Source organism: Gossypium hirsutum, chromosome D09 (genome assembly GCF_007990345.1).
Source record: "Gossypium hirsutum isolate 1008001.06 chromosome D09, Gossypium_hirsutum_v2.1, whole genome shotgun sequence".
Classification (NCBI taxonomy): Eukaryota; Viridiplantae; Streptophyta; class Magnoliopsida; order Malvales; family Malvaceae; genus Gossypium; species Gossypium hirsutum.
In genome coordinates, this window is record NC_053445.1 from 11,809,203 (window position 1) to 11,822,102 (window position 12,900).

The following is a 12,900-nucleotide window of genomic DNA, read 5'->3' on the forward strand; positions in this document are numbered from 1 at the left end:
CAAGAAAAGAAATTACAATCAATAAATTATGCATACAAAAGTTTTAAAATAAATAATATATATGGGCATTAAGGATATATTATAAATAAAATCATAAAAGTGTGTACAAACTATGCTAGGCTCATAAAAAATATATAAAATAATTTATGAAATTAAATAATAATATATGGGAAACTTAAAATAATACTACATAATAAAATAATGTATATAAAAAAGGTTAAGTAAATTGATAAAAAAAATAATACTAATAATAATAATAGTAATAATAATAATAAACTAAATAGTGAAAATGCAAATACAAAAGGGACTAATCTACAGTCGAAATAGAATTAATGGGCCACAAATGAAATTTAAAAGAAATAGAGGATTAAACTGTGATTCGCGAATTACGAGGGGGCCAGATTGGAAATTATTCCATCCCCTAAAACGCAGTGCAGTGACGCGGACCTCAATAAAATAATATCAAAATGTGGGGGCAAAAAGATAAGAAATAAAAAGATCGATTTAAAAACCCTGCAAGATCAGAGGGACCAATTGCATAAATAGACCATAGGGCATAAACGCGCGGATCCCTCCCTCGGGTCGGGTCACCGCGCGGGTCTGAGGCTTCTAAACGGTGTCGTTTTTTAAGCTACTGAGGCATGCTTAAAACGGCGTTGTTTCCTTCACGTATATAAACTAAAACAAACCTAAGCAAATCAGTATTCTATCATTTTTCTAAAAAAGAAACGGAAGAACCCTAAAGGTTCTCTGTGCTGCAATCCCGAAATCCCAACCAACTCCGATTTCGGACGGAGTGGACGAAGCTCCGTTGGCACGCCCGCGGCGGTAAGTTTTCTCTTGCTCTCCCTTTTCTCTTTAGTTTTATATATACTTATATATATGATTAATAACAAAAACAGAAGAAAAAGTAATCGGAAACAGAATCGAAAAGAGGAAAAAGAAACCTTTTCTTTTTATTAATTTTGTTTTTTCATATTATCCCCGTTTTTTTTGTATTCAATCTCCGTAAAAAAGGGATCCAGCCCCTTACAAATTTCGAATCGACCTTTTTTATAGCCAAATCGAGAAGAAAAAAAATAACAAAATACATCTCTTTTTCTCTCTTTTCTATTTTATTTTCTGTTTCTTGCCATTTTTTATTTTCTTTGTCGTTACTGGTTGTTTGTTTGTGTGTTGCGCAGGTACGGCCGTACGGAGGTGGTGGCGTGGCGCGCGTAGAGAGGAAGACCGAAGGCGCGATTCGTGCGAGGGCAGAGCCTGGTTGCGGCGTTGGGGGTTTGCTGCTAGGGTTTCTGCAATCTTTGTGTTGGGCTTGTAACACGATTGGGCTAAGGATTAGGCCATTTGGGTTTAGTGTTGGGTCAGATTAGGTTTGGGTTATAATTTTGGGCTAGCTGAAATTTGTAAATGGACTGTTAATAATTTTAATTTATTTGTTTTTCCTTTTCTGGTATTTATTAAGTTTTAATAACTGGATTCGGGCTGGGCAAAATTTGGGTATTACAAATTGAGTTTGTAAATATTTTTATTAAATATTTATGGAGGTATTAAGTGGTTGAATTAAATTTTGGATAGGTAATTTTGCCGAAATAGTGATTAATTAAGGTATAGGGACTGAATTGTAAAATCCAATTGTTATAGATTTTTAATTAGGAAATGGATTTAGGATTTAAATTGTAATTAACTTAAGGTCTAATTTGGCAAATAACCCACCTTAAATTGTTAAGTGGACAGTAGAAACTATTAATTTATTTTTATATTAATAAAACTTATAATTAAAATTAAAATAAGTCAAATTGATAAAATAAAATAGAAATATAACATGGTGGAAGGAAGGAGAAAATGGTTTTATCCATCCTTCAACACTGAATAGCTCAAGAAGAAAAAGGAAGAACGACCTAAGGGTTTCAAACATTGGCAGCAAATTGGTTAGCTCAATTTAGTCTTTTTTCTTATAATTTTCATGTTTTTGAGATCATGATAGTTTAATTTAGCTAGCCCATGTATCAATTTGTAAAACTATTAAAGTTTTAGGGAGTTATTATTGTTGATTTCTTGAATTTTTGGGTGTTAAATTGATAAATTTTAAGTTTAGAGGTGAAAAATGACTAAATTGTGAAGTTAATTGATAATTTCGTACATTAGGGACTAAATCGAATAAATTAAAATTTTGACTTTATAAACGAGAAATAGGAGGTCTCTAATGGTTAATAGTGAAAATCGATTTCAATTTGAAGCTTTAGATTGAAAGTTATGTCAGTTCTGGTTTTAGGGACTAAATTAAATAAATTGTAAAGTTTGTATAAAATAACAATTGATTGTAAATTGACTAATTATTGATTGTGCGATATGTTTATGTTAATCCGTAGCTAACGTCAATCTGGACTCCTCAATAAGGAAAGGAAAATTCAAAGCAGTTGACGAATAGTTCAAAATTAACGGTATGTATTTCTATGACTTTATATCTATTTAAGTTCCATGTTTTCATGTTATTTTACCATGTACATAGTTGAAGTTGTTATGGATGACTTGAATTGATTTGGCGTATTAACAATTGAATGTCAAGGCAAAGATTGATTTGAATAGAGTAGAAAATTTGAATTTGATTGATATTAGACAATTGGCATGAAAATAAATTAAGATATATTATGATATATATCAACTGATGTATTGGTCATAGAATTGAAATTGTAAAGAATGTGATTTTTTTTACATGCACGAAATGAGAATGAATAACTTAATAATTATACGGAACATGTCGAAAGGCAATTAAAATGCCATAAGTGCCAGAATACTATACAAATTATTTCTCTAACTTTATCATTTCTATTCATTTTTGTTCATTTGATTCATCATGCAATTCATTTCGGTTTCAATGAGCTAGCGGAGGGACCAATTGAACATATGTGATTAGGGCTCAAATGATTTTTAATTAAGTTTCATCTTTTCGCCTATTAATTATAAACTCATTTAGTCATAAAGCCATTTCACTATAGTATCGTTATTGAGCTCTCCTTAATGACATACCATTACGAAAGCTACTCGACCAGTGCTCGTCTGGTGACATTATCATAAGCGTGTTACCCTCATAGGATATCCTTAATCTCTTTGGGATAAATCATCTCTCCCAATATGATCCTATTTTATCTTATAGTAACAATTACATCTTCTTTCATGAAAAGCCAGTTACTATCAAATAATAATTAAGTCATTCATCACAAAGACGAACGACCCGTGACCACATTTACTTTTGATCTATCATGTAATGCCAATGAAAGGATATCATTTACCCATGCCTTGGGCTATGAACTTCATAATTGTGAATGATGTTATATACTACAAAAGTCGTATATTCAATGCACCAGCTTTTGATTCCTTATCTTTTTGAACTCATGCTTTTACTTACATCAAAGTATACAAGTTACACATACATAATCCATCATCCACTCAGGATAAATGTATGTCACACTATGAACATCACAAGTGAATAAATCCATAAATGAATTCATGAACTATTCATTTTACTTGGGTCATGTCCGATGTATTATCAGTCCAATCAATTACATTTATGTCTCTATCTTCTATGAGTCATCTGCTCCGATGCCCAAGACAAAGCATCTCTGCAGTTGAACTTGATAGACGACATATTAGCCTTTCAATCGATTTTCTCATTTCTGATTAGACTAAAGACATATTTAGGTTCATTTACTAATATAAATTGTCTTTCTATATCACGATCCGACAAAAGTAATGTTGCTTAGTATTAGTTAAACATTAGACAACCAGTGAACTAATATTTGCTTCTATTTCGATTTACATGCAAAACCACATGAGGATATTATACAAAGAATATTAATGAAATTCATGAATACTTTTATTAATCAATTTGTTCGAAAAAGTCACAAGTATACAAACAAATATATTACACTTAGGGCACCATATCCAACAGTTTAGGCCTTTACAAATTAGACACTTGCTACACCATCCTTGCACTAAGAATGTGAAATTTAGGGAATTTAAAGACACTATTGCCGCCCAAATTACCAATGAAGTTCACCTCACATGGCCAATTGGTTCAGAACTTCACTTATCAGCCCTAGAACTAACTTATGTTGCACTTTATGCCATAGCCACGAGGAATTGGCTTCCCAATAGTCAAAGGCACAATGTGATCAAGAAGATGGTTGCTTTGCTAAGGAAGGTGGGAGTAGGAATCCAATTTGATACTTGAGACTTGACCTTCACAAAGATCAGTCATCATGTTAAAAAGGTTTACAATAGGCTTAACCTCCCCTATCCATCTCTCATATTTCAAATCATGTTTTTCCAAAACGACAAAATTGTTAAAACTACTAAAAAGTATGAGAATATTACTCCAAAATTGAAGTTTTCTCACAAGTGGTTAGAAGGCAGGCATGCTCTTCTAGACCCTAGTAATGTGCAAGAGAAGCCCCTATTGAAGACACAACAATTCTTAAAACTGTTAGCAAGAATTCTAGCACAGTTTCTAAATCCTCAAGCACATCAATTGTTGATCAGAGACTCCTAAAGTTTCTTTTTAATGGAATTCCTACCAATGAAAGGTAGATCAATGACCTCAAAGCGCACAATAGTAAGCTATTGGTCATGAAGTTCGATATCATGGCCAAACAGCTTCAGTGATCCATTTGCAATCATTGAACAAAAAGGGGAGTAATGAAGTAAAATATGTTTTTTTTTTGTAACAATAACCACAAACTTAGAGTTCCAATTCTCATCAATTTAGTATGGTGATTTTTCTACTCTGTGTGCAAATGTCCACTCAATCCAGTAGTTTTGTACTCCTACCCTTGCATGTTTTGGATCACGTTAAGAAGCTTATACTTTTGTCTTTACTATGCTAATACCTACATTAATGGTTATATTACTTTAAGATGAGGTAGTTCAGATCATTTGTTTAAGGGGGAGATCTTTAGGGGGATAATTTGTCTGATGATTTTATTTTTCTCTATATATGGTTTGTTCAAAATTGGCCAAAAGAAGATATTATTGACACATTTGAAGGCAAGGAAAAATTATGTGGCTATTTCAGTGGCCGAAACAATGGCCACAACTTATGGCCTTGTTTCATTATTTTACTTGTCTATTTTCATATTTGACAAGTTTTAGACCAAAAGCATTGGACTATCTGTTTGGAAATATTTAGAGGAGTTACAGTCCATTAAATACTTGAAGATTGGGTACTTGCAATCAAGTTACTTTTCGTTTGTTAATTGTTAGTAAAAAAATGCATTTATTTTTATTATCAAATTAGATGGCTCATAATCTAAATTTAAGAATATTATAATGATTACTACTTAACAATATTTGAAACAATTCTTAATACAAATACTACTTACATATATCTTTGTTATGTTGATACCTTGTTCTCTGGAATAAATTCACGCACATAATATTCCTAAACGTAAATTGATCCAATCCAATTTATAGTATAATAAAATTACTTGATTAGTAAAATATCGACTCTTACCAAAATATTACTTATAATATACAACACTTAAGTGATATCGAAATCACCACGATGACACTATAAGGGGAATAAAAGGAAAAGAAAGCATTTTGCATGCTTCATTTGCATCAAAAACCTTTGTAAGCAATGAAATTCTTATCTCATGACATCAAGAAAGTATTAAGGTTAAGGGTGAATAAAACTTGATTCGATTCAAAAAATTAAAAAAAAAAATTCAAATTTCGAGTCAACTATAATAAATAATATAGTAAAAGAAACAATTTCAGCAAAGAAACTCCAATGATTAACTAGTTCAGCAAAAGAAATATAGTAAAAGAAGAGGGTCGCGAATACTTTGAGTTTAACCGATTCCATTCATCTTACTCGGCACTAAGAACGGTGATTCAAGATTTCAAACATATCCAAAAAGATATCTATATGAAATTCAAGTCTTAAACCAAAAAAAATATTTAATGCATGTGTGTCGAGCAGCTTATTTCTTCTCAACTCTGAAAAAAAGACTTACCCACCACTTTGGTCATGGCAGAACCTAGAACATCCTGATAAGCAATTATTGCCGAATCAAATCCACAAAAAGCGAGAAACTTGGGGGGGAGGAGGCTAGTTCACAACATCAAGTACCAGCCTGCGAGATTTGAGAACCGACCACCTCAAGCGTCGGTAGTAAGCAGCTTGAAGCAAGGCCAATGACAATACAAATATCCATTTAAAACCCATCTGCATTCGATGATGGAAATATCAGAACTCTAATTGTTAGAACAAGGTCTTTAGACTAGAGAATCATTTATGATATGATACGTACCAGCTTCCTTTCTTCCATTTCTGGTTCTGCCGCCCATGACAAAAATGTCACCACATCTTTCCCCATCTGTGCACCATATGACAACAATAATACGGACGAGTGAGAAATGTATCCCATATGATATGCAAATACTTAGGGGGGTTCTCAAACCCATAGGCAAGGTAATATGAATGAAATGAAAGGGTAGAAACAGACCTGAGCTTCAGTTGCAGGGGTACCATCTTCATACTCTACAGCACCATCAATAAGCATTTTAGGCATGGCAATTGCTCCTCCTGGAAAGTATGGGTTATAGTGTAGCCCCTCACGAATCTACACAGTTGAAAATTGAAGACTTTAGGTATTATTCTAGAGCCTCAACCAAAAATATTCGGTTGAGATTAGATAATTGTAGCCAGCTATTAACAGCAAAGTGTACATGCACGTGCTACAAGCATGCATACAAAAGCTATACAACGAAAAGAACTGCAATTCAGGGGAAATCAAAGGTTAAATTCTGAACGGTTACAGCAAAAGGAAGGCATTGGCCTTGCATTTAAAATGTATGTTTTCATAAGACAAGACATTGGAAAGCAGCAGTTAAAATGGATCAAATTGAAGAGCTATAGAACTTAATCCTAACTTCAGACCCACATTCTCTCTTCCGTTGTATACTCCCAATTGCAAAATATATATAAATACAAAGTATCTTTGAACGAAGCTATATGTTTCCAACATTGGATATTAGAACAAAATTTCATGTCACAGAAGATAGTGTAAAGCAGAACTTACCATAACACCAGCAGGAGGATCACGGTAACCAGTTAGAAGCGCAAACACATAGTTCTGGCCATTATGACGAGCCTGAAAAAATAAACAAGTATGATATCTTAAGGTTATATATAACCAATAACTTCCACGGTGGTCTAAAAAGCAAGGCGAGAATTACTTTGGTGATGAGACTTAGATCTGGAGGATAAGCTCCTCCATTTGCAAACCTAGCTGCTTGTTCGTTTGCATATGGCTGAGGAAAGCGGTCACTAAGTTTACCCGGACGAGTAAACATCTCACCCTCATCATTAGGACCGTCAACCACCTCAATCTCAGCTGCCATAGCCTTCGTCTCCTCTTCCGTATATGCAACACCAACCAAATCACGGTATGATATTAGGGACATAGAGTGGCAGGATGCACACACTTGCTGGTAAACCTGGTGACCGCGACGAATCCTGATCATGCAAGATTAATCTCACATCATTAACACTGGCAGCAAAAAGTAAAATATATGTGTGGCAATGGCTAACCTAATATTACAACTATATTGCAAAATTCTAAATAGATTTCTCCAATTCTCCAATTGGATGTTGAGACTGATATACAAGGTTTTTCCTTTCCAAGTAAGGTTTATTCATTTTTGTGCACATAACAAAAAAGAGCAAGGAAAGGCATAAAACTCACGAAGCATGGTCATATGAACTGAGGATGCCTGCGTGAGGCCAAGGATAATTTGCAACTCCTAAACCGTGTTCTGCCTCATCAGCAGATGCTACTGTTGCAAAACCTAGTAAACCTGAAACACCAGCTCCAAGGAGTGCAACAGTCCTCATACCAGCAGAACCCGCATCGTCATTAACTTTCCTTGATGAAAACCATGATAAAGCTTGAACCTGAGCAATAATACAGAACAAGTATTGGTAACTGGGAGAAAACCATTCCAGGTTAAATCCTATAGAAACTTTTCATTATTATTCAGAGATGAAAACTTTTTTTGCTCTGACTCTTCATTGTTCATGAAGTACACATGTCCAAGACTCGTATCCGACACTTGAGTATGAAGATAAACATCCAAGGATACTCCAAATACATGGAAAAACTTTAAAAAATCTGATCATACCCATCTCAATGCACACTTGCATATCAGACATTAGCACCCAAGTAAGAGTAATATAGGATGAAAACATACCGCAATTGGACAAAGCTTGCCTTAAAAGTTAGAATTCATCTTGAGGAAAGTAGAAAACTAGGATCAATGAATGAAAACTTGCTACAATTCAACAAATACTAGAATCCATGTAGCAAAATATTTCTAGATTATGTAAGAAAATCCAGTAAGAACCATGTAGATTGCATGGTCTTCATGACCTCATTCCATAGGTAAGTATAAGTTTAACATCAATGAAGGAAAACTAGGAAAGAATCTTACAGCAGACTGTGATTGAAATTTCCTCCTTAAAACCTGGTGGATTAATCCTCCAGCCATTTCAGTTAATTTCCCTGAAAAGTTCAGCTGAAACTTAATAAGCAAATGTATATTTACAATTAAAATGTTAAAAAAAAAGGACAAAATGAGATTAAAAAGAGAATTCATATAAAGGTTCCTTTTTTTCAGTCAAATAATCATTAAATTCTACAAAAAGGAAAAGCTTTAACAGTGTTGAAACAAGTGGGTAATCATAAAATCAAAGGATAAACATACAATACACAAAGAACAGTAAACCCAATCAAAGGAATAGCATAAGGAAGCCAAAAAAAGGTTAAAGTTTAAAATGAAAAAAGGAGGAACTTGAAAACCCTAACATAGAGGATCTGGGGGCAGATCCAACAACTATGGAGGAAAAAATAATAAAAATAATAAACCCAAAGATTAAAAGAAGATGTGAAGAGAGCATAAGACAGAGAACTAACTTGAAAAAGAGAGTGAAGGTTGATCACAGAGAGGTGGCGGTGGTGGTGGTCAAAGGAACCGGCGGCTGCCTCACAGATCCAAAGGAACAAAACGGAAAGTATAAGAGAAAACAGCATAAATTATAGTAGGAAAAAAAAACAGTGATTGAGATTTAGTCGAGTCGCGTGTCCACCAACAGACAGTAAGGTTTTGGGCTTTTAGGATGGCCTTGAAAACTGCCAGGTCTTGTGTTTGGTCTTTTCAGTGACATGAGACCCAAGTAGTGGACAGCAATAAAACCAGCCCATAAAGGAGACTCCACAAATAAATAAAAAGAAAACAGACAGGCCCCTTTTTTCCTTGCAGAGACAGCCCATTGCATCCACCGACCGACCATGAAAACAACTGCCGAGGATTGCCCTTGAATTTTCAACCTCGGAAGACACATAAAATTAAAGGATTAATTCCACAGTACATCCTCAAGTTATGATTCATGTTTTAAACAAGTTCTAAATTTTAAAATGCTCGAATTGAGTTTTTAAAATATTAGTATCATATCAATTAGGTTCTTTCGTTAATCTAATTATTAATTTGGATGCTAAATAAGCATGAGTCTAATAAAAAATATAGTTTTTATGTAATATTTAGTGTTATTTGAACCGAATTGATTGATATACTAGTCTGAATATAGAAGTTGAATCGACCTCTAAATGAACTGCTCAAAACTAATAAAAAATTGGAAGTCAGAACAAAAAGTCAAAAATTTGAATCAGTTGAACGGATTTTATATATATTTTTTATGTTTTATGAATATTTTTATTATTTATTTTTATATGATTGATCAAATCGAATGTTGAACATAGTTTAAACCGTTCAACCACTATCCTGATTTTTAAAACACTCGTGGCATACGATTCCCAAGTTATCCAAATGCTAAAAGGACCTAACCGATACTTTGAGTATTATAGTTTAGGACTAATGTAAATTTTGAAGCATAATTTAGGATATGAGATGTAATTTACCCAAGAATTAGTGAACTTCAAAAGGCAATGAAAAACCATTGGCGCCCAACATTTTGAGCAGAGTTCAAAGTTACTGCTGTCTCAAGCTGTCTTTCTTTTTTCTCCTCCAACCCCTGTATTCCCTTTACGTTCTAATAAATAAATGGAGATGAGCAATACTCTTATGAACCTGCAAAAAGAAAAATGGGCAAAAATCTACCTCACCACCATCAACATCAAAGCAAGAGCAACAACAGTTACACAAAATTTATATTTGTTCTATTCTTTTGTCTTTTGGGATTGGCTTGCATTGTAGATCTCTTGTGGGCATCTTCTTCTTCTTTTAGCTCTTCATATCTTAGGTTTGCATCCAATTGGGTGTCTCAAAAACCTCGTATCTTTGTTTCTCAACAACAACAACACAACGTTGACGACAAGGTTTTGTCTTTTTTTTGTCTTTCCCTCTCTTTAAAAATTTGTTCTTTTGGTGATAGATTTTTTTTTTTGCTATGTTATTTGTAAAATTTTAGATTGGGAAAAAGAAGAGATTTTTATCAGCAACATTTGCGGATTTACCAGCACCAGATTTGGCATGGGAACAAATGCCATCAGCACCAGTTCCACGCCTTGATGGTTCAGCTATACAAATTAACAACCTTTTCTATGTTCTTTCAGGATATGGTACCCTTGACCATGTAAGTTTATCAATCTATGAACACTTTGGTTTTAAATTGTTGATTAGATTGAATGGATGAATGTAATTGATGTTTATTTGATTTTCAACAACAGGTGCACTCTCATGTTGATGTGTTTAATTTCACTGATAATACATGGTGTGCCAAGTTCGATACACCAAAAGACATGGCGAATTCACATCTAGGAGTAGCAAGTGATGGGAGATACATATATGTAGTGTCAGGTCAATATGGTCCCCAATGTCGGGCCCCGACATCTCGTACTTATGTTCTTGATACTCAAACAAGGGAATGGCAAAGCTTGCCTCCTTTGCCAGCCCCAAGGTATGTGACACCGATATGTGATTGTATGAACCACACTGAACTTGGATAAATGTCGAATGAACTAACTTTTTTTCAACATTGAAAAAATTTCAGGTATGCGCCAGCAACTCAGTTATGGAAAGGCAGACTCCATGTGATGGGAGGCAGCAAAGAGAACCGCCACACACCGGGATTGGAGCATTGGAGTATAGCAGTGAAAGATGCAAGGCATTGGAGAAAGAGTGGCGGACTGAGATCCCGATTCCTCGTGGAGGACCGCATAGGTATTGTTATTGCTCTTTTGGAAATGTTAATACCTTGAGGATTCTAGCCTATAAAGATTGACTAATTTACGCGGTGACTAATCGTTTTGACAGGGCTTCTGTTGCGATAAACGATCGACTGTTTGTAATCGGCGGTCAAGAGGGAGATTTTATGGCAAAACCTGGATCACCTATCTTCAAATGTTCTCGTAGACACGAGGTATATAAATAGCTAGTTAATGGATAGGTTCATTGCAAGCCATGATGATCATTATTCAGACATGTTTTTTAACCTGCCATGTTTTTTCATGTTGGATTCTCTGGTTTCTTATATAACCTGAAATGCTTCATCATTATTTTAGGTTGTATATGGGGATGTTTACATGCTAGATGCTGAAATGAAGAAATGGGAAGTGTTACCTCCACTGCCAAAACCAAACTCCCACATAGAATGTTCTTGGGTAGCTGTCAACAATTCGATCATAATTACAGGCGGCACAACAGAAAAACATCCAGAGACCAAAAGGATGATCCTGGTCGGGGAAGTTTTCCAGTTTCATTTAGATTCACTGGTATGTGTGTGCTTTGTCTGAAAAAAGAGACTTTTCTTAAGGCAATGGAAGCAACTGAAACATGCTCAATGAGTTTGCTAATTGCAGACTTGGTCGGTGATCGGAAAGCTTCCTTACCGTGTGAAGACAACCTTAGCCGGTTTCTGGGACGGACATTTGTATTTTACATCGGGACAACGAGACAGAGGACCAGATAATCCGCAACCGAAGAAGGTGATTGGAGAGATGTGGAGAACCAAACTGAATATCTAATTCTTAACCATGTTTGTACATTATTTACGTCTCTGTTCTTTCAAGGAATACAAAGCTTACGTTATCATAGCTGTTTCAAATACATCAGAAATTTTGTTAGCGTCATGTGTACCACATTATACTGTGAATAATAAGTTTGTAAAAATTGGTGTGTTTGGTTGAATGGAAAAGTAGAGGGATGGGAGGAAGGAAAAAAAAAGAAAGAAAATAAATTTTGAATTTGTTTGACTGGAAAAGAAAAATGAGAGGGAAAAAAATAGAAAAAATGATTATTTTTTATTCTAATGTATAAAAATCAATCATTTTAAATTAGAATATGAGATGTCTATTTTAGTTTAAAATTTTTTATTTTTTAAATGTTTTATTTTTTTATTTTTTTTATTTTTCATCTCTACTAAATAATGGATGGAAAGAACAGTAATTTTTTTTAAAATTTTATCTTTTCTATCCAGCACATTTGTAATAGAAAAAGGTATATATTTTAATCTTTTTAATTTTTTATCCCTTTAATTTTTCATTTCTTTCAATTTTCTTTTCTCTTTACAAAGTAAAGCCCAAAGTTTCACTTATCAACAGCAAAATATTATATACCACCCAAGTTTATAATAATCATTAAAAATTGAGAAAATTTCTATTGCACACCCTCTATACGCATAGTGCTTCCTTAGATGGAATTGGGTTGGCTAAATTTTAAAGCAACCACTGTTATGATGTTGCTAAGGCATAAGTAGGAGAGTTGCTTGGCATAAGCTTTTATGTGTTGAAAAATTCAGTTAAAAAAATGGTTTTCAGTTTAAAAATTTTGAAACCCAAGTCAGTTTAGGATATTTATAGTAATATTTTTTTTTTTTGAAAA

At 33.9% G+C, this 12,900-nt stretch overlaps 1 protein-coding gene and 1 pseudogene across 2 annotated transcripts; one reads left to right on the forward strand and one right to left on the reverse strand.

The window, feature by feature from the left end:
• Nucleotides 1-5,845: 5,845 nt before the first annotated feature.
• LOC107892181 (cytochrome c1-2, heme protein, mitochondrial) lies at nucleotides 5,846-9,148 on the reverse strand. Of its 2 annotated transcripts, none has more exons than XM_016817191.2 (8): nucleotides 8,979-9,148; nucleotides 8,497-8,580; nucleotides 7,752-7,960; nucleotides 7,243-7,522; nucleotides 7,086-7,157; nucleotides 6,510-6,626; nucleotides 6,315-6,380; nucleotides 5,846-6,229 (listed from the first exon to the last, which is right to left on the reverse strand). In XM_016817191.2, the coding sequence occupies exons 1-8, from the start codon at nucleotides 9,093-9,095 to the stop codon at nucleotides 6,113-6,115; spliced, it is 1,062 nt and encodes a 353-aa protein (XP_016672680.2). In that variant the 5' UTR covers nucleotides 9,096-9,148; the 3' UTR covers nucleotides 5,846-6,112. The 2 variants fall into 2 exon arrangements, with proteins under 2 accessions (XP_016672680.2, XP_016672681.2); XM_016817192.2 differs by having other exon boundaries at nucleotides 8,497-8,567; nucleotides 8,979-9,114.
• A 926-nt stretch (nucleotides 9,149-10,074) lies between these two features.
• On the forward strand, nucleotides 10,075-12,228 carry LOC107893006 (kelch repeat-containing protein At3g27220-like; annotated as a pseudogene).
• The last annotated feature ends 672 nt before the right edge of the window (nucleotides 12,229-12,900 follow it).